The 27,471-nt window shown below is 41.5% G+C and overlaps 1 protein-coding gene across 1 annotated transcript in view; it reads right to left on the bottom strand.

The window, feature by feature from the left end:
- Positions 1–27,471, bottom strand: part of GPC5 (glypican 5) — a 1,180,201-nt gene that overhangs the window by 879,528 nt on the left and 273,202 nt on the right. The window contains exon 5 of the mRNA XM_037057549.1: positions 19,045–19,170. Within this exon, the coding sequence (XP_036913444.1) occupies positions 19,045–19,170 (126 nt within the window). The remainder of the gene's footprint in view (positions 1–19,044; positions 19,171–27,471) is intronic.

Genomic DNA, 27,471 nt, shown 5'->3' with positions numbered 1-27,471 from the left:
TTAGCTCTGTTAATTACTGTTGACTGGATTGTGCGTGTAGTTACTTAATGTCTCCAATTCTTACTTTCTTCTGAAAATTGAGATGGTAATAATACCTCCTTAATAGTATTGATAGAAAATAATACCAGGTGCTTCACTGTGACCTGGCTTTGAGTAGATAATACTCTACCCTAATTAACTAGACATAACTCTAGTATTGACGTGCCCACCTCCGCCCTTCCAAGGTTGTGTAAACAGACAAGGGCGCGTTGACTTAATTTTCACCCTAATGATCATTGCCTTCAGAAAGCTACATCTGAGCTTTCTAAAATGCCGTTGAAATTGGATGATTCTGAGAAGCCCCCGAAAAGGTCTCTGGGAAGTCTGCCCCTGTTCAGGTAGCCAATGAAGTCACTACCCCTAAAATAGTGCTGCACCCAGCATTGGGATCTCTGGTAGCGTCCTTAAGAAGCCCACCACTGATCTTCGAGGTGCTGTCATGGAGGTATCACATAAATGCTCAGCAGTCGAAACACGGTGTGATGCCCTGTAAGCTGGGAAATAAACTCGAGTGGCAGACAGTAGCATGCACTTGAAATTGGACATCTTCTCCACCTATGGGGCTCTTTGTGGCTGCTCCTCGTTAATTAGATCTGGATGAATCTTCCTGTGACTAGACTCCTAGCCACCATTCTCCCAGGTTCACTTTGCCAGATATAACAGAATCTCCCTTAGATGGCCCCTGAGACGCTCAGTCAAGGGAAAGTCTAGTGAAAGAGAGAAACACCTAAGCAAGTGATTGAAGTGTTGTCTCAGGGAAATATAGGGGCATGCACAGAGTACGAGGGACCCCTGAGAAGGACACGATCAGTTAATCAACCTCTTTAAATGGTGACGTTTACTCTGGATTTGGAAGTGCTGTGAAGAGGAGTGCCTGCCCCAAACCACAGACATGCAAGCAGGCATTTGGTGTGCTTGGAGATGTGTTGCCGGGAGTAGAAAGAGGTACGTCTAGTGGTGCGGAGAAGGTTCATACTCTGCAGGGGTTTGCCAGGAACTACATTTGACTTCCTTAAATCATCTTCAAAATGAATTTGTGAGGGAGGCCGTAGGTGTCTGGGTCAAGGGTTCGTTACACAAATCTCGAGGTGGGGAGTTGGAGAATGAGTGAGAGAAACAGGGATGGACATCCCACCCCAACAGCTGTAAGAGAACCCAACCCAACCAATGCTCTACTTCTGCCTCCGTCTTCGAACCCACGTACTTGTGGGAAACCACAAATCACGGCAACGGAACATCCAAACGAGCAGAAATGCAGCACTGGTTGCAACTCAAAACGTAGGAAGGGATTGAGCTTAAGAAAATAACAATTTATTCCCCCATGCGGCAGTCAGATGTAACATGGAAGAAACTTTCCCATAATGTATATAGATGTTCAAAGTCTGTCTAACTGGAACTGCAAGACGCCTGCGCGTAGTGACCTGTACGGTAGTGAGGCCCAGGGCCTTGGAGGGGCCCCCTGCGTAGGCCACTGCCAGGTTCTGAGTCACGATAAGATCTATTACGGGTACTATTATCCCATGTGCACGTTCACTGGTCATAGTACATCTTGGAAACTTCCCTTTGGAAAAGAGAATGAGAAAGTGAGCACGTTTAGGAGTAATTCCATGACAGCATAATAGCACTCCCTCTTTCTAATAGTCTATTCAAGGAAATAATTTGAGAATACCATTTTGAAATATCTCAAGTACATAATTTCAAAGGTCACCTCTCTTATGTAAGCCAAAATATAGGTAACATTCTGGGTTTTCCACACTTTTTAGCATCAGTTACACAAAGAGGTGCCCTTGGCTTACAAAGATGCTTAACCTCTTTAGCTTCATCTCTCATTACCACCCCCTGCTCCCACCTCTGTCTGCCCTGTAACCCTGCCCCACTCCTTCTGCCGGAACTCCCCCCACCCCCGATGCCCAGCCTTCAGAGCTGGAGCTGTCTTTGCGTGAAGTTCCCCAGCCAGCTCCCGCTCGCCCTGCAAGCCTCTGTGGAAATGGCTCTGTAAATAGGTTCCCTAAGAGTGGATTCTGGTTCAAGAGGCTCACTGAGGAAGGGAGAGCTGCAGGACAGAGTCCAGATTAAAAGCTTTGCTGGACTGGGGTCCCTGCCAGGGTCCAAAATGCCACCAGGAGGCACTGACCCACACAAACTGCAGCACAGGGTGACTCCACGTGGAGGCAGCAGTGCTACTCCTGTGAGTCTCAGTCATTGCCTCCTGACTGGAGCCTGGAATTCGGAGGGTGGGGGGCACTACTGAGGAGCAGTGCATGGCTCTGAGCCAGGTTGCAATTGTGTGGAAAAGGTAACCACTTTGAGTTGTTATTGATGGAATCTTCCAGCACTAGGCGCCTGGTGCACTGCAGATCCAGGGGGGTGGGGGTTGGAGGCACAGACAGAATTCACTGGATTCCTTTCTGCCTGACTTCCAGATGCCCTGCCAGCATCCTCCCGTGGAGCCCATTCCCCGCTACCCCTGGGTGCAGGGTACAGTTCACTATAGGCTTTTACAGACACTGTAGTTCTCAGGAAACAGGAATTGCTGCTACACTTTTTAAAAAACCATAGCCCAGAGCCTCGCCCATGGTGGGCACTGAAAAATATTTGTTGAACCAGAGAGAATGCTACAATCCCATAATAGAAATTTTAACTAGGAAATTTCTTTCAAAGCAGCTTACATTGTTCAGGATGTCAAGTTATTTGTTCTCATCTGTATGCAGTTTGAAGTCATCTGCTTCATCAAGAGAGACAAGAGATAAAAAGATTCTTGGCTTTTGCCTTCTTTCAGTAACAAACCTGGACAGGTACAATTTCTCTCCGCAACGTACCACCTGTACGCTGCCTTTCAGTTCCTTTGAATTAAAGGCTGCACAGTTTGTTTGCTCGGTGAAATCTTCACGAAGCTGAACAATTTGTCATCAGGGCTGTTACAAAACTTCCACAGAGGAAGGCGATACATTTGCAAGTCAAATGAACAGGAAACCGCTAATTAGGCATCTGAGGACAGCCATGTGTTTTCCCAGTAATGTCATGCATTTTCTTCGAGATAACTCAATAATAAAAGTAATAATCGAGTTTGTTGGTGAACAGTTCCCAAAAGACATGCATTAAAAAGCAGGGTGAATGACGTCACGTTAGGCACAAGGGCGGGAGGTTTGCGCGTGTGTCCTGAGGCTGGGGATGTTGGCTTGGACAGAGTCCCAAAAAGAAGTTGACTTGCATCTTGCATGAGCACATTCCTAATTAGCTGCTCAGTCCTTGTGCTTTCACAATCTACAAATAGCTTGGCCTGAGGTTCTAAACCAGGCATGGAACTTTGGGACAAAGAATACTTTAAAACTGTAGAACCAGATAGTATTGAAAACATGATGTTCCAAACGGAAGTCTTTATTATCTCCCCCATAAAAATTACATACAGATTTTCAACTTGTTTAGAGACAATATTTCATGCCTAACATGTTTTGGAAATACAATGATACCATCATTAATAGCCCATAAATTTCCCTTCCAGAATTTTTTCTGGAGACGCTGTACTAAGAATAAGTATGGTTGATATTTACCTTCTATGTATTTGCCATTCTTCAGCAGTCTACAACAGTCAGTATTTAGAAATCCCCAAATAGCTATTATTTGGTAAAACTCTGTATTGTGTTTTGTATGTTTGTATGAAACAGCAGTAATGTAAAAAACCCACACTGCCTGAGCACTGCTACAGGTCCAAATGTGGCTTAAATCATTCATTTCCACTGGTAATGCTAAATATCTACAGAGGATGTGATCAATGCTTTTTTCCAGACACACGCAATACTTTAAATTCTGGCTGTGTAAAGCCCTCAGCCCTCTGATATGCAGAATTCATTATGTAGAAAGTGCTCTGGAGATCAAAATGGAATTCTGTTAGATAGTAAGTCTGCTGTAAAACCTTCATCCAAGCAAGAATCACATCATTTCTACACAAAGATTAATCTTACCACGCCATCTGAACTTTCTTAAGGGGGCAGTGAGCCCTTTCCTATTTCTTTAAGAAGTATAAAATTAAAAAAAAGAAAATTTCTCCAGAAATAATTGGGATGCCCTATGGCGCTGGTTCCTACCCTCGCACGTCCATGAGAAACATCTGGCTGTCCAAACAGACAGCAAGCCCTGGGCCCCATCCCCCAGGGATCTAATGCAGGCGAGCTTGGAGGAAGAGATCTGAGAATCTGGAAACCGCACTTTACCAACCACAATTGCATTAAAAGTCTGGGAAAGGAAAACACACATGTAGAGCCCACACCTTCCATCGTTTCCTTCAGGGCAAGTCACCGCAGCTCCCCCTCCCTCTATTTTCCTGCATCTTCTTAAAGGTGCCGTCTTTATATCAGCAGTCCTTCTCTTCCACATCTTGCTTCCTCACCGAGTTCTATGACATCACAAAAGCTTTTTTCTTGCATAAGTGATTATATTATTTTTTCGAAAAATTAAGGAAAAAGTAGAGTGAGTAGATAAAAATAAAAGTTAGGCAGACCAATTCAAAGAAAAGTTCATAAAAGAAAAGCAAATATGTAATTAACTGTGCTTTGGACAATAAGCATCCCTAAATGTATGGCTCTGTTCAACCCGAGAACCCATCAGTAGATGAGTAAATGACAATGCCACAGTCCATTTACACAGCAGAGTACTACACAGCCATGAAAAAGAAGGGAGTCTTGCCTTTTCTGACAGCATGGGCGGACCTGAAAACTGTTAGGCTAAGTGAAAGAAGCCAGTCAGAGGAAGACAACTTCCATATGCTCTCATTTATATGTGGAACCTAATGAACAAAATAAACTCACAAACAAAACAGAAACAGGCATGGACACATGGAACAGACCGATAGCTGTCAGAGGGAAGGCAGTAGGAGAGACTGGATGAAAGAAGATGAAGAGATTAAGCAAAGGACACATATGTTTAACCCATGGACAGAGATGACAGTGTAGTGATGATGGCCAGAGGGAAGGAGGGTGGGGGCTAGGGGGAGGGTGCAAAGGATGGGAGTGGGGAATGGGGACATCTGGAATAGCATCAACAATAAAAATTTTAAAAATGAACTTATAAAAACAGTAATAAGTTCTATACCATAGCCAAGTATCATCACACACTTCTACAGTATTTGAGATGAACTTAATTGGCGCCAAACCACTCACATGCTATCTATACGTACATTTCCAGGCTGAAGATTATGCTACATCTCCCTTGAATTTCACTTTCAAGTGTAATAAATCATTTACTGATACACTTATGTGCTCTGATACGGAACTACAAGAACTGTAATAAAGAAAACTGGCCAGATAACACTCAGTACCAGAGATGAAGTTCTCTCCCTATCCCTAGGCCCCTGTCTCAGTCCACTGGGGCATCCATGATAGGAATACTAAAGACTGGATGGCATACAAACAACGAACATTTATACCTCGCAGCTCTGGAGGCTGGGGGGCCACGACAAGGCACCAGCAGACTCAGCGTCTAGTGAGGGCCTGAGTCCTGGCCTCTGTGGCCTTTTACATGTGTCCTTATCTGGGAGAGGGGCGAAGGGTCTCTCGGAGGCATTTTTTTAAATCACAGTTTACAGTCAATATTATTGTGTATTGGCTTCAGGTGTACAGCATTGTGGTTCAACCATCATACACTTTACCAGGAGCTCCCCTCGGTATTTCTGGTACCCACCTAGCACCGTGCACAATTATTACAATATCACTGACTAAGTCTCTTACGCTGCTCTCTATGTTCCTATGACTGTTGCGAAACCTTCAATTTGTAGTTCTCACATGTTGGGTCATCTATGAGGGCTCTGCCTCATGACCTGTTCACCTCCCCAAACCCTCACTGCCCTCGTACCATTGCATCAGAGTTCAGGTTCAACAGACGGCGATGGGGCAGACACAAACATTGTTTGTAGCACGCTTCTTCATCTAGGCGGTGAGCTGGGGGACCAGGCGAGGCCCGGGCTCTGTCCCCCTGGGCTGACAGACGGGGCGCGGGCAGCTCCGAGCAGCCTGCCACCTGCTTTGCTATCTTCACCACCCGTCTGACCTTCAGTGAGTAAAAAATTGTCTATTTCCCAAAATTCATTTCTCAAACCCTCTGCCTTCCCTTGAAAAACGATTTCAGAAACTTTTGTTTGTTTTTGTTTTGCTATTTTGCTTCCATTTTATTTGAAGTGCATGACCTTTTCAAGACACTGTTCCTAAAAGAGATATCTTTATGTATTTCACAAAGACGCGTGACCATTTTCTCTTCACATTTATATGCATAGTTTTCCTTTCTTGTCCATTGATCTTTTTGGAAAATAACTGAAATCAAATGGTAAATTATGAAAGTTCATAGAAGTATAAAAAATAAATTTTTCTTATTTTATATGTACCCTCCAGTTCCATTCACTTATAGCTATTTCCATATCACTAATAGTATGGCTATATCTTTTTTTTCAAAAACTATATTACATTCCATTTTTAATCTATCATAACCATTAATTATTTTCCTATTAATGGGTATTCTGATACCTTATGCTATAATAAATTATGTGTAGTGAATACTCTTTTGTTTATATGTTAGTATTTCTGAGGATTAATTCCTACATGTGAAACAGCTGATTCAAAATTCATGTGCATTGAAATATTGATATATATTGTCTAATTGTCCTTCAATGACATGGAAATAGGTGCCCCCTTACTGGGGTACTGAAATATCTTTTCTCCCACCTTAGTCAATGCTGTGAATTATAAGATTTAATGATCTTTATCAATATAATAAAACAAAAATATTTTTAATTTAATTGCCATTTGATTTACTTTATGTTGGAAAGTCTTTAATTTTCATGGTTGAGGATAAGTATTTTTTCACGAACTTAAAGCCCCTTATAATTTTTTTGATCTATTAGTCATGCACGTTGCCCACTTTTCTATTAGATTTTAGTGTCTTTCTCATTTTTTTAAAGATTGATTAATTGATTGATGAATTTTTAGAGAGAGGGGAAGGGAGGGAGAAATGGAGGAAGAGAAACATCAATGTGTGGTTGCCCCTCACAGGTTCCCTACTAGGGACCTGGCCCACAACCCAGGCATGTGCCCTGACTGGGAATCGAACTGGCAACCCTTTGGTTAGAAGGCTGGCGCTCAGTCCACCTAGCCACATTAGCCAGTCTGTTTTTCTCATTTATTCAAAGAATTTCTTCATTTGGGGGCATAAAGTCCCTCCATGACATATGTGTGTGTGTGTGTGTGTATGTTTTATCCTTGGAGAGGTTATGTACTTGTAGTCCCCTTCTGGTATGTACTGCTCTGCGCAGAACGCTCCCATTCCCCAGACAACAATAATGTGACAGATTTTCACTCACTGTGAATAACTTTTTAGTCTTTAGAAGTATATGTGCTACTTCCCTCTTTTTTTATTCTCTCATGCACACATACCACAAACAGACTGGCCAATATAAGACAGTCAGATTCTGTTTGTTTTCTCTCAACCCGATAGTCAAAACCGCTCTCCATGAAGCCCCCAGATTCTGTCAGCCTTTGCTTGATTCCCCCAGTGACTTCGCAAAGAGCCTAGAATACGGTCCGGAGTTCCTCCCTGGCCCATGGGATCTGGCGCTTGCCCAGGGTACCACCCCAGGCGGACAGTCCTCACACATCACTCTGTTCCACACACGCCGACTGCCCTTCTGTGCCTCAGACACATGAGGCATGGTCTTCTCTCTGCATGGAAAAATCTTTTCACGTTTTCAGTTTCAATGATGTTTCTCCAAAAAGGTCACCCCTGGAGACTTACCCTAGCCCAGCCTCCCCATCCCCCATCCCTGGGACATCAGCTCCAGAGCACAGACTTGCCAGAACATCACCTCTGATGGTTAATTTCATGGGTCAACTTGGCTAAGGCTGTGGCACCCAGGAGTCTCATCAAACATTAGGTCAGATGTGGTCGCAAAGGCATTTTTCAGATGCAATCAACTTCTAAAACAGTGGACATGGAATAAAGCAGTCTGTCTCCATGACATGGGCAGGTTTCCTCCAATCAGTTGGGGGCCTTAAGAGAAAAGACTGGGGTCCCCGGAAGAGGAAGAGAGTCTGCCTTCAGATTGCCTTTGAAGTTGAGACTGCAGCATTGACTTCTGCTGGGATTTCCAGCCTGCAGGCCTGCCCTGCAGGTTTCAGACTTGCCAGTTCCCCACAACGACGTGGGCCAATTAGAATCTGTCTCTCTCTCCCTATCTTTCTCTCCCTCCTTCTCCTTCTCTCTCTCTCTCTCCATGCACACACACACACACACATCCTCACAGCAAGCCCTCTAACAGCAGGTGCTCTGCCTACACCTGTGGGTCTGTCTACAACACCACACAGAGCACCACTACACTGCTAACCTCAGAAAAACCAGGTGCCCCGATTTGAGAAACATGACTTCAAATGAGATGGCAATGATTCCGTTCCAAACCGGCAGCACCATACATTGTTTACTACTTTGCAACACTTCTTTTCTTTAAATATCCCATGGTGATTAAAAGAAGATACTCATTTTGTATGATACAAAATGATTTTAATGTATATTTCTAACATGCTGTTGACTTCCTGATCCAATGTACCTAAAAATGCCTGGATTCTGTCTAGAGTGATCTGAAAAACGGAACAGTATTTCCTATATATCCACAATTATCACCTCATACTTAATTTATGTAACACTATATTAAAATGTTTACATCATCACATATCATATATTAATACCTGACTGACTAGCAAAGAGTCTTCAGGTCAAGAGGAAGGAGGCCTTTCTTGCTGTCGGAAGTACAAAAAGTAGGGAAAAGCTACGTACAACTTTGCACCAGTTCAGGTACAGTTGACCGGTGCTAACAGAGGAAACTCAAGCTGTTTCTTAAAAATAACATTTTAATTATAATAATGTAAACATGTTATAAAAATTAAGTATATGGTACATGAGAGCAAAATTGTCTTATTTGTATTTTTCCCTTCTCCCAACTATTGTTTAGGGTTTTGCACTTTGTAGAGTGAACTGCCATTCAGGGTACTTTCTAAACTTGAGATTTATTTCTTTCATGATTCGAAGATGCTTGGTTTATTATTTAATACCTCAAAGACGTATAACTTGTACAATTTGTGGCTGTCGTTACATATAAAACTGATTAAAGGTAGAATTTTGAAATTGGATTATACTAGCAAGTACTCGAAAAAAATTTTGCATTCATCTATCTCCCCAGAAAAATGAAACAAAATATTAAAAGCATTTCCTTATTTCCATGTAGTCACGAGAAAATTAAATCTGCAAAACAATGAAATATATAATTGTATTAGTCATACAAGTCAAAGTTTGGGGGTCAACATACTTCAAATACTACATTCACTAATGTTGTACAAGTAATTCCAAGTCCCATTTTGGAAACTCATTTCAACTGTACCTCACAAATTTTATTTATTTGTTTTGAAGAATGCATCAGAAAATAAGAATTTTGATGGCCAGGCAATAAAATATGCTGATAACTGATGAGCTGTTCTTATAAAATAAATGAGACTCTACTGAAGTCTATTTGAAGAAGAAAGTATTATGAATAAGTGGCCGTTTTCTTTCATCTCTCTTTGGCATTTTATTTTAAAATATAATAAATCATTCACTGATGAATCTATATGCTATGATATAGAAATACAGGAACTACACTAGGGAAAAATGCATGCTGCCTTTATAGTTTAACTAACACACCTATTTTACTGAAAAGGTAAGAGTTATTCACGTGTAATCGATATGAAAATGAAGGATGAAAAAGGAATTGCTCAAGCTAATGTAAGCACAGGTATCCCAGGCATCTTGAAGTTACAAGTTACAAGTCTGAGGAACAGTGATGAAATCTGCCCCCACCCCAGCAGATAACTTCTGTGCCAAACAGATGGGAAAAAAAGTTCTTTAGGTTTCCACTTCAGTGAACATTTATCTTGCTGGCTTTTTCTTCTTATCTTTCCCTACACACATCTCCAGTGGAACCAAGTAGCAAGTTAAAAATAGTTTTTGCATGCTGTGTCAGTCTGCTGAGAAACTGAGTGGTGAGACCCATGGCGACGGCTGACGTGCAACCTAATTTTGTTCGAGGGATTCTGTTTACAGTACGAATTTCCTCTGGGAATTGAATACGTGGAGAGAAATTGTCTTTAAGTGCAGCAGCCTCAAAATTGTCATGTCACCAAAAATAATTTGTTGTATGATGTCCCGAAATTTAGCACGGCTTCAGAGATTCACTTCCCGCGATCAGCTCTAAGATGCTCCAGCTGGTGATTGACTATTCCCATACTGCTGCTTCTGAGTAAAATGTTTTTCTTCTAACTCTGTAGTGCTTTATCTTGGTATCTTAACTTTGAGTTCTCCCTTGAGAGAACTGGGATGTTGCATGGGTACAAACAGAACATGATTCTCCACAATCGGTGTACTCGATAAACTGCCTATTATGATGTAATTTCTCTAATTCTAGCCTCAATACAGTCATCATTTAAAATCCCAGTAAGGGACTCCCTCCTGCTCCCAAATCAAAATCCCTAACGTTCAATTTTACTAACTCTTTGTTTTTCAAATGAAAGTCTTGTGATCCATGACAGAACCTATTCAAGGAAGAGAGAAGCTCTATGCCACCAGGCTCATTCCCACTGAAGCCAGCGAGCGGGCATTGTTTAATGGGAAGACTTCACGGTGGTTGAATGCTTTCCATGTGATTGATAGTACTCGAAAGTGTTTACCTGACCAACTTACTTAGTTCTCACATATGAGAACTTTCAGCCACATTTTAAAGATAGGGAAGCGATACAATTAGAGGTGAATGCACATGCCTGAATTCCCATTGCTAGGAAGTGCCTAACCTTCACTGAGAACCTTGGCAGCCTGGCCCCTGAGCTGGTGTGTTTCTAACCACTGCACTGACTCCACTAGCTTCCTGAATAAATGATTAGACTATATAAGAAAGGAGGAAAGGCTAAATTAATCCTATGTGTTTAGGGCACAGCCATAAAACTCCAGTGAAAGCCAGTGTGGGGAAGGAGAAGCGGTCATCTGAAAGGTTACACGTGAATGAAACAATACCGTTAACAGGCCGTTTGCTCTAGCTCTGTTTCTTACTTCCAAGGCTGCTGGGTCACGCTCCATCCAACCAATCCCACCTGTGATTCCCTGACCAGTGTTCCTCCCCTCCGCATCCTGACCTACAGAAGACACAGCTCAGGTCTGTTTTGTCCTTCCCTGCACCCAGTGTCCCGAACAGTGTGTGTATGTCACAGAACAGACACCTGACAATGCCTTAATATATTTTTGTATTTATTATGTTTTGTTATAGAATTTTCAAGTACATACAAATACAGAGTATTATGGATACGTCTCTGTTCCCATAATATAGCTTCCCAAGAGGAGACACCCCCTGTACCAATAAGACCACTTCCGTAACTCTCCACATACAACACTTTGTTTCATATATGGTGTGACCTTCTTCCCCGATCTGCTGAATTGTTTTAAATCAAATGCCAGGCATCATATCATCTCATCCATAAATATTTCAGGGAAGTTATTTTAAGATGAATAAATCAAGACCCAAATCACATATTGTCTCTTTAGCAAATCCTTTTCAAATGCCCTCAATCAAACAAGATTTCCACCTTATTCAAAAGCCTGTGGGTTATTCTGTATTTCTCTTGTTTCACTGAGGGTACAGATTATGAACACGTTTTCTACCCATTTTTAGATTCTGAGCTCAAAGGTGGGGACAATCGTAGTCCCCTTTGCATCTCATTCAAAGTCCTTCTGCAGTACCTTGAACACGAATCTAGTTTTCTGTCTTCTACCCACTCCTTCCAAATAAATGTAACAGATGCTAAAATAGAACTCCTTCTGTTTCCCTTTCAGCTAAGAGCAAGACAATAGATGGCATTCCAGGCTGAGGTGCTCGACGTAAAAAGCAGGTAGCCAAAAGCTGGATTTGAGTCTTTGTCTTGACATCCATCGTAAGTGCATAAAAGGACTGAGGTCAAAGAGGCCCAAGGAGGGAATTCCTTTGAAAAAGCTTGTGGATGGCTGTGATATATCCCCTCATTCATTCATCCTAGCCAGAGAGGCTTGGAGGGACCCTGGGACTCCGAAGGACTGACAGGGCTGGTAGTTGATCCACGCGAAGAAATCGTGTGTCAGCCCACTGAGTTCCGGGCTCTTGTCAGAGTAGAGAGAGGCAGTTGTGCGAGGGACACGTAGGCTGTACTTGCACCAACAGCAGGGGAGAGAAGCGAAGCTCCTGCAGTCCAGAGGGAACCACGCAGAAGAAAAAGAGACCCCACAAGAAGGTCAGCAGACAGAGGTCAGAGGCTGACCATCAGATGGAGGAGAGTGGGGGAGAGGCATTGTCCTGAGCCCCCAAAGGGCTTGCATGTCAGCTCCAAAAAACATGCCAAGCTAGGAAGCACTGACTAAGGAGAGGTGCAAAATAATCAGTGGAAGAGAACTTGCCTTCATCATACTCCTTCTCCCTCACTCCTGTTCCATTGTGCCTCCGGCTCCAAGCTTGGAGAGTGAGAAATATTGGTTGGAGGACGATAGGGCACAAGGTTGTGGGGCTTCGAAGGCCCCACTGTCGGCCCCCTGGGCTGAAGCAGTCGCTGGGTGGGGAAGGGGAGAAACAGCCACTTTGGGTGAAGTTTGAGTTTTGAATAGGTGGATCAGACTATTTCATTACTGACTTTAAACTTTTTAGGGAGCTGCATTTGATTACTGAATCGGGACTGTTTGTGGGACTAAGAATAAGAGATCATTCAGATACTGATAGAGTAGTCCCTCCTTCTCCATGGGGGACACATTCCAAGACCCCCAGTGAATGCCTGAAACAGTGGAGAGCACCAAAACCTATACATACTATGTTTTCCTATTCATGCATACCTATGAAAACATGTAATTTATAAATTAGGCACAGTAAGAGATTAACAATAACTACTTCTGAGTCCTGTTCCCTGAATGTAACGATTACATGATTAACAAGAGATACTGACGAGTAAGCCGGCGAGCCCATTAAGAAAGATTCAGAAGAAACTTTTTTAGTTCAGCAGAAAGATGCGATGCAATTATTGCCACATTAATGGAGACTTTCAGAAGATACCAAAATGTGTATATCAACCTGAGAAGGGTGTGTATTTTCCTAGACTTTAAAACTTGTTTGGGACATCAGAGCTTGGAGCCAAGTTGATAAAATATGCATCTCCTTGCTACCATCTACTATATTATTTTCTACAGAACCAAACTAAGGGATAACTACTTCAGGCACCATCATTTACATAAAAATTACCTGCCAAGCAATTCTACCAGAGCTAGGCAGAAAGAGATAGCTCCCTGTCAAGAATTCTACAAATTTTATGTTCATTACAAACCTGATACCTCAGCCTTCCGAGCCCTTGTTCTATTGGCCCTAGAATATGCATAAATACTCCACAATGTGATGAATTCGACAGGACCTTATAATATATTTAAAAGCAGACTTTTTATTTCTGCTACACACACACACACAAAACAGAAATGTTCCAGCTCTTCCCTCACTGAAGATCATGAAGTCAGACTTTTGACCTTGGGCAGACCTTGGCGCTTTTACCCACCCCAGCCCAGGTGTTTCATCAGTGATAATGACAATCATACCTGGCATGTGTCTCACCCAGGACACAAGAACTTCTTAGAGTTCTCAGGCCCCGGTTTTACAAAAATGCCTACGCAAGTGCACATAATGAGACGTGCGGGACCTTAGGTCAAGTCCGAAAAATAGCAGCATCCAGAGTCAGTACCGGTAGAAACAGTTAAGTCACATTCTTCCTTCTCGTCTTCCAGGCACTCGGTTTCATTTTGGACCCAAAGGTTACCCACCTCAGTGTTTTCTCCAAGCCACATCCCAAATCCCAAAATCTCTTGGGGGGGAGAGAGAGAGAGAGAGAGAGAGAGAGAGTTTTTGTATCTAACGCATATAAAAACAAACAAAAATTACTTTTCCTCACAGTCCTGTTGTCTTTAAAAATCAGTAGGCATTCAAATATTAATTAGTCCTGGCCTCTCAAATAATATGTGAACTCTGGCACAAAAATCCATTGTAGCACAGAAGGTCAAAGATGACCTATGTCATGTAAATTCACGAAGTATACAGGTGTCTTGATGGATTTAGACAATATAAAATAAAAATGAGGGGATTTGTTGCACTGTCTAAATGTGGGAGTTCGGCAACGCTGCATATGCAGGTGCGTGGAGGAGAAGGCTGCCTGGAAGCTCATCCAGCCACAGTCCGGGTTTCACGGCCTACAGTGGGGGGCCGTGGTAAAGCTGGAGAGGGGCCGTGTTCTAGCCGTGCCTGTAAAACCGCCTTCGACTCTGAACCACACAGGATAGGCCACAGGTGTGATAACGATGATGATTATTAGAAAGGTCAACAATGTCAGAACCCTAATTGAAGAAGGAGAAATTGCAAGAGAAAAAAAAAAGAAACAGAAAATGCCCCTGTTTTAGGTCACAACGAGGTGTTTTGTCACAAACAGGATACTGCCTTTGCAGAAGTAACATAGAAAAAGCAACCAGTTGTTACACTAAGGAAACTCTAAACACATCTGAGTCCTGCTTGTTTTTAAAATGTAGTCTAGTCAGGGGAGTGACGGGGGCGGAAATGGAGACAACTGTACTTGAAAAACAATAAAAATGAATAAAGAAATAAAGACAATAAAATATAGTCCATAATATCTGGAAACTGAGGCAGGTGTTTTTAAAAAAGAAATAAAATACAGTTGAATGAAGCAAGGCCAGGAAGAAAAAATAAAGACCAAAGATGAAGTGGCTTTCCATATAGATAATGGGTAAAAGAAAAAAAACTGAGATTAAAAACAATTATAGCCAGAAATAATGTCATTGTCTGGGTGGAAAGAAACTATTAAATAGATAAGCACAAAATCTGAGTGATTTCTAAGGTTTTAGATTTTTATTGATTTTTAAAAATTCAATTATAATATGTTGAGAAGGATACGTTATCACACAAGTTCAAAAAGAAACACTGCATTGCTAAAGAAGCATTAAGAAACATTAACTCAACCAAGAAGAAGTAGAAATGATGTGGATTATTAATTTTACTAGGATACTTAACAACTACTTGCTAATTTAAGAGTTGGTATGGAGTCATAAATTCCTGGAGACTGAAGGAGACTTACTGGATTATCTGTCTATTAATCAAAAGAAGATCAAAGAAGCTCTGGTAACTGAGTAACTGTTTCCTGAACTTCCACACTCAGAAAGGTGAGTGCAGACCAACACACAACGAATTCTTGATCACAGAGAACTGAGAACAAAGCAGGGACCAACATGCCTTTCAAAGAACAGTTTCGTCATTTCATGGTGAAGGGATGGGAGGGGTAGAGGGCCTTGAAGAGATGGAAACTACGTGGGTCCCAGCAACACGGTGTCATCTGAAATCAGAAATTATTTGAGCTGTTGTCTGGTGTTGTAATACAGGATTTGGTATGCACGCAGCCTTAAAAATCATTTGAATGACAATGGATCTTGTCTCGCAAATTAAACATTGCTTATCTATGAGATATTTTCATCTACCATCACAAAGGAATTCCACTTTCTCTGATGAGCACCAAGGTGATTTCAGCCAGTTTTATAGGATTGTCACAATATTGAAACAATTTGTACCGTTCTCCTATTATTCAGTGCAGCCTGCCTGGGCACATAAATAATCTTATCAACCATCTCCTAAAAATGCCTTCAGGAGAAGAAGTCTTGCCAAAATAATCACTTTCCTCTTGTAATGAATAATAGACTCAATACTGGCCACCAATTTATCTTGTTGCTGTGTTAGGCATAACTCCTCTGGAATGAAGTTGAAGAGTGTTAAAAAATACATACAAAGAGGAGAACCCCTGTTACCCCCAAATGTGGTATGCATGCGCTAGACAGTCATTTCTTCAAACTGTGATGCATTATTTATCGTAAGTAACTGCAGCTCTCTGAAATGAATAGTGTATAGAAGGATCTTAGTGCTTTCATACCCATCACTGTTACACTGGGTATTTTTCTCAAGGATACTACGGACGAATTCAAAACTGTAACATGAACCAGGGCTTGACTCTATATTGAAGGCTTCTTAGAGAAATTCTATAGTTCAGTATTGAACCATATCCATTAATGCCTTGACAACACTATTTTCTTTTCAAAAAATTACTGTGAAAAGAAGAGTTGGTTGGAAATAAAATGTACAAAATAGCACTTTTTTTTCAAAAAGAAGAAAACAATAATGCTCCATAATACTAATATCACTATAACTTTTTCATTAACATAAATAACTACAAAGCAAATAAAAAATAAAAGCTTCCCAGTACATTTTCAGAATGTTTCAGTTTTTATGTAACTATCCAGAAATATTCCATGAAGAACCAGTATTATTTTTTTTCACTTATTCAAATCTGCTGGTAAAATGTGTATTATTCTATTTTAACTATTTTTACTCAACAATTATTTGAAATTATTCCAAATTAGCAAATATATAAATATGCCTAACTTTTGACTGCCACATAATATTCCATGGTAATATACCATGCTCAATCAACTAGCTATGATGGATTTTTAGATTTTAGCAATGACTTGCATTGAAAAAAAACCCTGTTCTAAATTTATATCAAGAATTGACTGAGTCATGAAAGACATTACAATTTAAATTATACTTTCGAAACGTCAAAGTTTGCATGAGAGTTTTCAAATGGAAAGGAAATAGCATCCAATAAGCTTACTTGGCAGCATTAGGGAGTAAGGTTTTGGGGAACCTTATCTATTAGAAAATCTGGACCGAAAAAATGTTCATTGTGGAAGGATCCCAGAGATGGTGGTCAGGAGCCAGTGTGAAGCAAACCAAGCCAGGTGGGAGTCCTTTTGAGGACCAGGGAGATGAGGGTGAAAGAGAAGAAATACACTCGGGGAAGGGCAAATGCCTGTTAACGTGATCAGGTGGAAAGGCTGTTTGAGAACAGAGGAAGGCGAGACGATCCATCCGTGGAGGAATGGAGCCGCACAGCGGCCCTGGAAGTGGCTGGCAGGCAGAGGCTGGTCGTGCAGGGAAGGGAGGCACGCGCTGGAAGCAAAGGAGAACCATGAGAATCACTCCCTTTCTTCATCAGAAATGTGGACACTTTCTTTGGAGAACTCTTGCTAAAGATGAGCTTTCTTTATTTATAAACTGTGGATAAGTGCTTAAATGCAGGGTCTTGCAGAAGTTAACACCTGCTTGAGCGTGGTCAGTAGGGTAATAATATGGGTGTAATAATGTATAGTTTTAGAGTGAACATTTCACCTAAAATGTCCTGTGGTGTGCTCAAGTGTGATATTGTTATGTTATAGAATTACATGCTTATGATTTTGTAATAAAAGGGGCGTTATTTGTGCCAGAACATGTATATTATGTAGAAGGAAATATATTCTTTGGGTGGAAAACACTATGTCTCTAAAAAGTTATTTCAGATCATTGATTTCTCCAGTAGTATTTCCTCTTCTACAAACCCCAGACCAAACTGTCAGAGAGGAATGGGACAACTCTAGAATCCAATGATAGAATAGAATGTAACATATCAAATCTATATGATGGGCTAAATCTTCCATTAATTACCATGAGACTCCCATTAGCACCTGCAAAAACATTGTCAATACACAAAGAAGTTCAATTCCAGTTTGAACAATGTAAAAATGGAAAGCGTAAATGAGAATAAGATTTAATTACTGGATCTAAGTGGCAGAAATTGTGTTGACACCATAATACTAGATGCAAAGTCCCACGCATGCTACGACTGCTCAGTCAAGGCAAGAAAGATGTATTTACAAAATACATTCCAACATCCAAAGAGCATAATGCCAGAATAGCATTAGCCATGTCAGCCAAATATTGGATCTAAATTTCATTATAGTTCCTTTCTTCAATAACTTTCTATGAAATCTAAGAAGTTCTATGAGATATTCAGATACAAACTACAAATTAATTATTTAAAAGAAAGAAATGGTTATGATCATCCAGAAATATGTAAACAGTTTTTTATTATCTAAATTAATATTACAATTTATTATAGTGCATATCATAGCAATTTTACTTGGTAAATGATATTTCAAATGAAGTCATAACTCTTGTGAACCAGTGTTCACAAGGAGTAGGTGTGTTTTTAAATCAGAAAGCTGAACACCCTGTATTTCTTTTCGCACACCGCTCAAAACAAAATACATCAAAACATCCAAAACCAAATGTAACCCAGGCCTACATTCTATAATAATCACTAGCATCGGAAAAATCAAAGGACTAATTCTCAGCCATTATATTGACCACAGTTATACATTACAGAGGGAGAAATTTAGACTTTCTCAAGTTTAGGGGATTACTTGAAAGTACAGGCATAGGAAGCAAAGGAAAACAGACTAAGAATTTCTAGGCAGTGGGGGTAAAAAGGTAAAAGTTAAATTTCACTCCTGAGCCTGAGGAACATACGATGACAGACAAATAATGCTTCAAACGGACATACATAAAAGTGCCCCTCTTACACAGATACACACACAAGCAAAGAAACACTCATACCATAAACATATTACTAATGATGATCTGCAAATCATATGTCAATAAATCTTTCTTTACCTATGCATTCATCTTTCACTTTATTCCCTCACTTGCTAATACCCAAAAAGTTAAACTTAAAAATAATAAGATCTTGGGTCAGCCACACAGATTTGGTAAAAGGCATCTGATACTTGATTGGAAAAGTCATAGGCAGGTAGAAAATAAGAGAGAACTTTCAAAACACCACAGAATGCTCTTATAGTTGTAAAATGTCCAAAAGATCACATTCACGTTGAACGCGCTACAGAGAGAGAATGGATGCTCTAACCTATGTGGCCAACTTAAACGGGAGCAATCCACTCAAGATCGAGAAAAAGAAAGCAAGGAGGGAAGAGCCGTTATGTTACCACAGACCGTCGCCCATAAAATACCTGTTGACGACGTCCTCTCCGTTCCAGCAGGGAACTCCCTCAGCGGCAGCCAAGTCGTCACCACAGAGCCGATCAGCCAGGCCCCCGTAAAATGTCCTGTGCAGGCGAAGGCTGTTGATAAATTCTCTGAATGGAGGGAAAAAAAACAAAGAACCCAATTAAAACCAAAAATTCCTAACAAATGCCAATATAAACAGCACAATTTGTCAAGAAAAAATGTTTAGAATACAATTTTTTTGTTTTCTCCACTACATTTTCATGTATTTTTTGATACTTTCCTAACAATCAAGATTAAAAAGTTTTCCTAGAAAAAGAACACTAGTATTCAAATTTTTTGTTTCTTATAAAAGTTCGTACTGGGCATGAATCTTATATAATGGAAGTTGTGAATGATACACACACACACACACACACACACACACACACACTTCAGTTAGCTTGCCTAAAAGCTCTCGCCAATTGCTGGCATTGAAACCACAGTGGTAACTAATTACTTCCTTTCCCATCTAGAAGTGTCAGAGTCATGTAACACGCCAATTGTTTTCCTTACTGAATAAAAGTTCAGTAGACTTATGATTTTTCTACCTGGGTCTTCTCTTTGGTGTCTAAGAACATAAAGTAGCCCTGGCTAGTGTGGTTCAATGGGTTGAGCAGTGGCCTGCAAACTATAAGGTCACCAGTTCAATTCCTGGTCAGGGCTGTGGGCCAGGTCCCCGGCTCAGGGTGAATAAGATGCAGCCAATCAATGCTTCTCTTGCATATCAATTGTTTATCTCCCCGTTTCTCTCTCCATTCCCCTCTCTCTAAAACTAAATAAATAAAATCTCAAAAACAAGAACACAAAGTAATATGTTTTTACTGAATATGAAAAACCCAGATATACAATATACAGGGTCCAGCACAAATAACACCCCTTTTTATTACAAAATCTTTTATTACAAAATCATAAGTATGCAATTCTGTAATATAACAATATCACACTCAAGCGTACCGTATGACATTTCAGGTGATATGTTCAAATTAAAACCATATATTATGACACCCATGTTATTACCCTACCAACCACACTCGACTGGGCCTTCCTTCTGCTGGGCACTGTATTTCAGAAGCTTGAAAATAAAAGCTATCAGAAGGAATATTTAATCTACTAAGTTTTTTGCCACTCACACTCTATTCCCTTCCCCCATCTGTACAGAAAGGAATAACAGAGCACAGAAGCAATTTGTTTGGGTTTTTAACTTAAAAAATCAAGAATCTTGAGTTTTAAAACCAACACCTTCGGGGTCCAAGAACTTGGTTTTAGCATTTCAAAGTCCTGAAGACTTTATTTTTTAAAATTTGTTTTACATAAACAGATGTTTAAGGAAGAAATGAACAGCTACTAGAGTCTCACAGAGGAGATCATTTCTGGACCAGAAAGGGAGGCAGGAAAAGAAAGTGAACTTTAGGAATTTGTGGCTTGAGTAGTTGCAATGTAGCACTTACCACATTTCACCTACCATTGGAATTTCCTTTTAATTCTCTAAAAATGCAGTCACAGAAGGGGGCTGCTCTAACGATAGCTGAAATAATTTTAAAAAAATACAATGTTGACAGATGGATGCTCAACTCTGTTAGTTTCACAATCCTTTCCTATTGATTTTCAAGGACTTTTATTTTTGAAAACATCTGTAGGAATGATAACTGTAATTTTCAAATATGCCACAGATCAGGCATCTTTAAATTTGACTGAAATCAGAGAGATGAGAAGTCCCCACAGCACATGTTTGACGAGTATCCCATCAAGTTTTTAGCAAAGCTTGGCCAGACAAGTAATAACAAAATGGCCGCCTGAAGCATAAACCTGACTCAACTCTCATTTGTGCACAACAACAAAAAATATTGCTTTATCTTCTTGCTTGCAAAGTAACTACTTATGTATACTTTCAGTCAGTTTTCTCTGCTAGGAAACAGGGCCCTCCTTGACAGCTATGGCCCTGACAACTGGAGCACAGGAACAAATACCACTTCTCCTGTTGCAGCTACTAAAACCCAACTGATGAAGCTGACTGATTCTCTCCTAGGGAAGTGGACTTTAGTGAACGCTTAAACATGTGTCCTGAACCTATGCGCTATCAACGAATTTTCTAAAACTGAAGATGACTGGCACACATGGCTGGAATGCTAAGACCTCAGAATTGATGATGTAAAACTGAAAAAAAAAAAAATATATATATATATATTTTAGCGGAACCCAAAGTCCTCCTCCGATCTTGGCAAATGCTGCCCTTGTTTCAGTCATCCCTTTACAACCAAACCCCACAGCGGGGAACACTGTACTTCTTTCTTCTGTAGATCCCTTTCCCAATGCTTCCTCCTGCAATTGCCCCGGTCCACGCTCGCTTGTGTCCTCTCTCTGGAATTACTGCACTTGGATTACACACCTCCAGTCTCCCTCCTTAACAATCACCTCTCGTCCACCACGAAAGCCACCTTTTAAAATTCAAATCTGGTATTGCTCCGATTGCCACCAACTTGCCTAAAACCATTAATGGCTCTCCACGCTCCACAGCGTGGAATCCACATTTCTTGGAAACACAGCTTTCACCTCAATTTCAGCAGCACCTCAAATCATACTTAAGGGTTCCACAAAAATGAGGTACTTGCTGTTCTCTAAATATACCCCCTTGGCATGCACACTCTCTAAAACGACGGTGTCCTAGAAGATTCCACTCCTTCTGTAAAGCACCGACTGTCAGGTATTTGTCAGAGAATATGAAACACCATTGAGTACTGAGCGCTGCACTTGCACTAGGCATTCACAGCTAAACAAGACAGTCCCCGCCTTCTCAGGATGCACGTTCTGGGGAAAATCCACAACCATCATATGAGATCAATAACACAGTGTTTGCGGACAGAGAAGGAGTCAGGAGATATTTACAAAACAAGGTAACAGTTTTGTGGTACGAGACCATGAACCCCACTGAAGTTGGCTGTTGGATATGCGACCTTGGAAGTCAGTGCAGGAGACACGTGCGATGGATCATCTCTCAGACAAATAATATGCACTTGGAAAAAGCCAAAGGGCCTTAGAACAAGCAAAGGAAGACCACTTTAATGTTAGAGAGCAATGAAAACTTAAAGAAAAAGGAAAATAAGAAGGAATCTGAAGTTTAGAGAGATTCCCCACGGTGTAAAATGCCACTAGAAGCAGTTAACTGAAATACAAAATATGTCCTTGACATGGATTGGTGACCATCATTATAGACTAAGTTGTGTCCCCTAGAAATTTATATGTTGAAGCCCTAACCCTCAATGTGACCATATTTGGAGACAGGGCCTTTAAAGAGGAGATTAAGCTTATGTGAGGTCACAAGGAAGGGACCCTCTCTGATATGACTGGTGTCCTAGTAAGAGGAGGACGAGGTGCCAGGGGTACAGGCACAGCGAGAAAAGGCCATGTGAGGATGCAACGAGAAGGTGGCCATCTGTCAGGCAAGCAGGAGGCCTCAGTAAGAACCAAGGTTGCCAAACTATGATCTTGGACTTGTAGCTTCGAGTAACTGTGAGAAAATGAATTTTTGTGGTTTAAGCCACCCAGTCCATGGTGTTTTGTTACGGCAGCCCAAGCAAACTCAAACAATCATTAAAGCATTTACAGTAGGTTAATAGACTTCATAGTTTCAGGAGGATGAGCATTAAGTAGAACGTATGAAACTGGAAGTGGAAAGCCCCAAAAAGGAAAATTAGGGAGTTGTCTCTGTGTTTGTGTGTGCTTGTTGGAATAAGGAAAACATTTAAAAACATTAGTGTGTGAAAGAGAAGGAGACAACAAGGGTATGCTCATATAAGTTTCTTCCCAAATATCCCAATTTCCCACCTTTGGGGCACAAAGCCCCTCTGAGGGTCTTTGGTTATGTGACTTGCTCTGTGTTCTTGTAAATGTACGCAGGGTTGAGGTGTGTTCCTTCCAGGCTTCTGATTTAAAGGTCAGCGTGGCATTGCCACCTTCTGTTTCTGTCTCCTGTAATGGCAGGGAACATTTCACGTGTTGGCTGCTCTGTCATCCTGAGCCGTGAGGCCTGGACAACTTGAACGGCACCCCCAGCTGCTCTAGAATGGGTATCAGTAGCTAACAAATACATTCTCGTTTTGTCCTGAGCCAATGATAGGTTGGGGTTGTTTGCTACCACACCATAATTCACTCTCTTCACACAAAGACAGGAAAAGCAAATTAATGATTGATGGATCACAAATTCTGAAAAGAAGAGACATAAAAGGACTACTGAAAGCAGATAGAGTGGTTAGCTTTGAGGCCAAAATAACAGGAGCAAGGCCATGTGAACTTTGAGACAAGGTTTGGTTTGTGAGGCCAGACATTTCCAGAAGACCCTACTTAGCAACTCTATTCTCTGGCAGGTTTGGGGTCACAGGAATGGGTGTCCCGTCTGGGAAGCTGTAGTGTGATGGCCAAGGGGCTGCTCAGAGCACCTCTGTGTTCCTACTGGTGCTGCCATGGCTGTGGGCAAGGTCGCCCCTGAGCCAAACAGGAAGCTCACTGGCATGGCCTTCTGGGTCCTTACCCACAGTATCTCAGGTGTGGATCTGACCTGCCACCTGGAGAAAGCTGACGAATATGATGATACCAAGAAGGTAGCGAAGCAGGCATCAGAGGGCCCCCTCAAGGGCATCCTGGGTTGTACTGAGGACCAGGTCATCTCCTGCAACGTTAACAGCAACACCCTCTCCACCACCTTCAATGCCGGGGCTGGCATTGCCCTCAGTGACCACTTTGTCAAGCTCATTTCCTGGTATGATGGTGAATTTGGCTGCAGCAACAGGGTGATGGACCTTAATGTCCACACAACCTCCAGCTCCAGCCCTAGCTGCCTGGATCACCAGCCCAAACCCCACCCACCTGGACCACTAGACCCACTGATGGGAAGAGAGGGCTTCAGCTGCTGGGGAGTCCTTTTTCCAAATCAATCCCCCCACCAACAGACTGAGAATCCTCTGACCACCACTTTCCATCCTAGACCCCCTGAAGAGGAGAGGGGCTTAGGGAGCACCATCAATAAAGTTCATTGTACCCAGTCAAAAAAATAAAAGGCATATTGCAAAAAGTTATTGCATGAAAGCCCAGGGGATCTACATGTGGATACAAAAAAAGAATAATAATTTCAGGAAACAAAGAAGTTAAAACAGTAGTAGCCATAATAAGGTCAAGATTTATCTCCTGCCACAGAGCCAATTAATGCTGTTCCTGTACAAGAGTCCATACTCCAGTTCCCAGCTCAGTGCTTGGACTGCTACACATCATGCTCCCATTTCCAGTTACACATGAAATGTCTCAATGAATAAAACGTTTTCTCTGGATGATTCGGACTTTAGGTTGCTGGGAAGGTAACTATACCATTACAATTATATTTCTACAGTCATGAGAATATTTCCAGTTAAAATTAAGAGCATAACAAAGTCAGGGAGAGGTTAGATGTTCCAGCAAATTATCCCTGAGGGGCTGTGTTACCTAGGCAAGTTGCTCATCTCAGTCTTAAAACATCTCAAGAATATAGAAATTAAATATATTTATTAAGAGCAATGGCCTTAAAGTATTTTTTAAAATTATTTGCTTTCAGAGAGAGGGGAAAGGAGGGAAAAGGTGAAAAAGAGAAACAGAATGTGCAAGAGATACATCAATTGGTTGCCTCTCCCACACCCCCTACTGGGGACCTGGCCTGCAACCCAGGCATGTGTCCTAAACGGGAATCGAACTGGAGACCTTTCAGTTCTCAGGCCAGCACTCAATACACTGAGCCACACCAGCTAGGGCTAAAATACATATTTTTTAACAAACAGGAAAACAATCGTCAGAATATTTATTCCTGGCCAATATGTCAGGAGCATAGATAGATTCAGAATTGCTGATTTGGGCTTGTCACAGTCTAACAAACGATACCCCTGCCTCCAGTTTTGCCCACTCATCTACCCTTCGCTGCCTGCCTCATACTGGCATAAGAACTAGCTCTACTGCTTTAAAATCCTAACAATTCCAGTCAAACGTCTTACCATGGCACATGACCTCTGTAGTCTTTGCACCCAGCATCCTATGACAGCCCCCGTGCCCTCTATTCACTTGCCCAGCCAAAAAACACACACTGTATTAGGTTGAGAGATCTCTGTCGTAACCGGCTGAGACTGAAAGTTTAGCACATGCAGTTTTCTCCATCCAGAAATGCCTTCTCCTCCTTCTCCACTCTGCCAGCCTTCCACCCACTGGCCAGGATCCAACTGAAACCTCATCTCCTCTCTAACCTCTTGCTTGACTGGCTCATGCAGTTCTGTTGGTTCAGCCTATTTCTCCCAGCACTTAGCACGTGTTCTACAGCCCTGGCCCTTCGGTGTGGTAACCCCTGTTTCTCTGTCTGACTCCCTGGGTACAGGGTGTGTCCTCTAAAGGCAAAAACCGCATCTTCTTTCTACACCCAGGGCTTGGACCACAGTTTGTTACCCAACACGCATTCAACAGAGGCTGCCTGAATTGGGTCCACACGCAGCGTTCTTTTTTTTTTTTTTTAACGGTTTGAAGAATTAGACATTTCTAAAAGAAAGGCGTATGTTAAAACGATAATGCTAACAATACAAAGCCCTTAAAGAACACACTTGACTTGGGAGACTTTACATTAGGAGGCCTATTCCTAGATCGTGGAGAAATAGCAGGGAAATCTTCCCTCGTGTATTTCATCGAAAAGTAGAAGAAATGTAGAGGGCGGGATCACAAACCGTGACAGATTCGACTAAACAGGCTCAAGACATGATAAATGCGATGCTGAAATTAATAAGTAGTGACACCTTACTATTGAGTCACACTGCTAAAGTGAGACAGCTATCACAATTAATACATCAAAGACAGATACCATAGTTAACACATCAGAGATACTCTATATTGTAAAATACAAAAGTAGCTCTCTCCTCCCTACACTTTGGGATCACCCAAACGGAAACTGCACACCCAGGCTCCTCCCACAGACGTCAGGTGTATTGGTCTTGGGGTAGGACCCGGGCGGCTGGGCTTTCTGGATTTTCCTACCCACAGGATTCTGATGTGCAGTCACGGATGAGAACCAGTGAGTTAGTCCAATGCTGCTATTTTATAATTAAGGAAAATGAAGATCAGAGAGGTGAAAGGACCCGGGGAAAGTAGCTACGTAATTTAGTCAGGCAGTTAGTCTGATTAAATAATTAACTGAGTCACTTTTTAAAATAAATTAAACTCAAAATGCCAAAATTTAGCCATATCATGCTGATATTGGATGTTTGAGGAACCAAATACAAAGGAATCTTTACATAGAAAACCATTCCATCTGTTTTTAAGGTTTTATAGAATTTGTCACACTGTTAACAGAACACACTTATTAGTAAACTAGAAAGCAGATAGAGGACTTCTTCCTATCAAAACTTGCACTTCGAAAGCAGTGTGTGTAGACAAGATTTATCTGTGTATCTCTCCCAGTCTGGAGTGGCCAGTGAGGCCAGCAGGGAGCAGGGTAAATCCTGATGACTGGCTAAGCAGTGCCTTCGTACGCTCGGCTAGCCCGGCAAAGAGGGAAAGGGCTGTAGCACCATTGTGCATTCACAGCTCACAGCCTTGTTTGCCCTGAGCTCACTGAAGGCGCAAGGGAAACATGGACCAGCATGGTGATTGCTTCATTGCTTCCTGTGCCCTTGAGGCCAGAAGTGGCAGAAGGTCTCCTGATCTTTGTTGTGGTGGGGGAAAAAAAAAAGGAAAGAAAGAAGGAACATGCAACTCACACCCAAGTAGTCCTTTGTTTGATTGATAGGAGTGTACAATTACTACTGTAAAATTGATCAATGATTCTGATGGGCTATGCCATTATCATTGACTTTAATCACTTCCAATAATAAAAATACTGTATCTTTTCTTAGTCTAATAATTAAAAGGCATATGAAGAACAAGTTAGTATCTGCCCCTCTTCAATGGTTACATCCCTCCTTCCCGAGGCAATCAGTGTTCACGGACTGGTGTGCTTTTTCAGCTTCCTCTCTGCGTCTACCAGTAAGCAACCAAAATCCTACAGACAGAGGAATACAAAGAGAGACATGGAGATGGTTTGGTTTTGCAAAACTAGGACCAAGCTATACACACATACATGATACTGGCTTTTCTCACTTGACAATACATCACAAACCCACTTCGTTAGTACCTGTCAGGCTTACTTATTTCTGTAGAGCTGTATAATGCTCCACCACCTGGGTATAGCAAAGCCAGCTCAATCTGTGGAGATGTTTCACTAAGCTAATCCACACTTTAACTTACAAGGCTGACACTTCTCATACATACGGATTGAAGGGTGGCAACCACGCGTTTCAAACGTCTCTGACCTTCTTTCTAGGGGCTGTTTTCCCTTAAGCATGTAGCTCTGATCTACC

The sequence above is a fragment of the Sturnira hondurensis genome, unplaced genomic scaffold (genome assembly GCF_014824575.4).
Source record: "Sturnira hondurensis isolate 20B ecotype Veracruz unplaced genomic scaffold, ASM1482457v3 Scaffold0009719, whole genome shotgun sequence".
NCBI classification, from domain to species: Eukaryota; Metazoa; Chordata; class Mammalia; order Chiroptera; family Phyllostomidae; genus Sturnira; species Sturnira hondurensis.
This window is presented reverse-complemented; position numbering and strand designations above follow the sequence as displayed.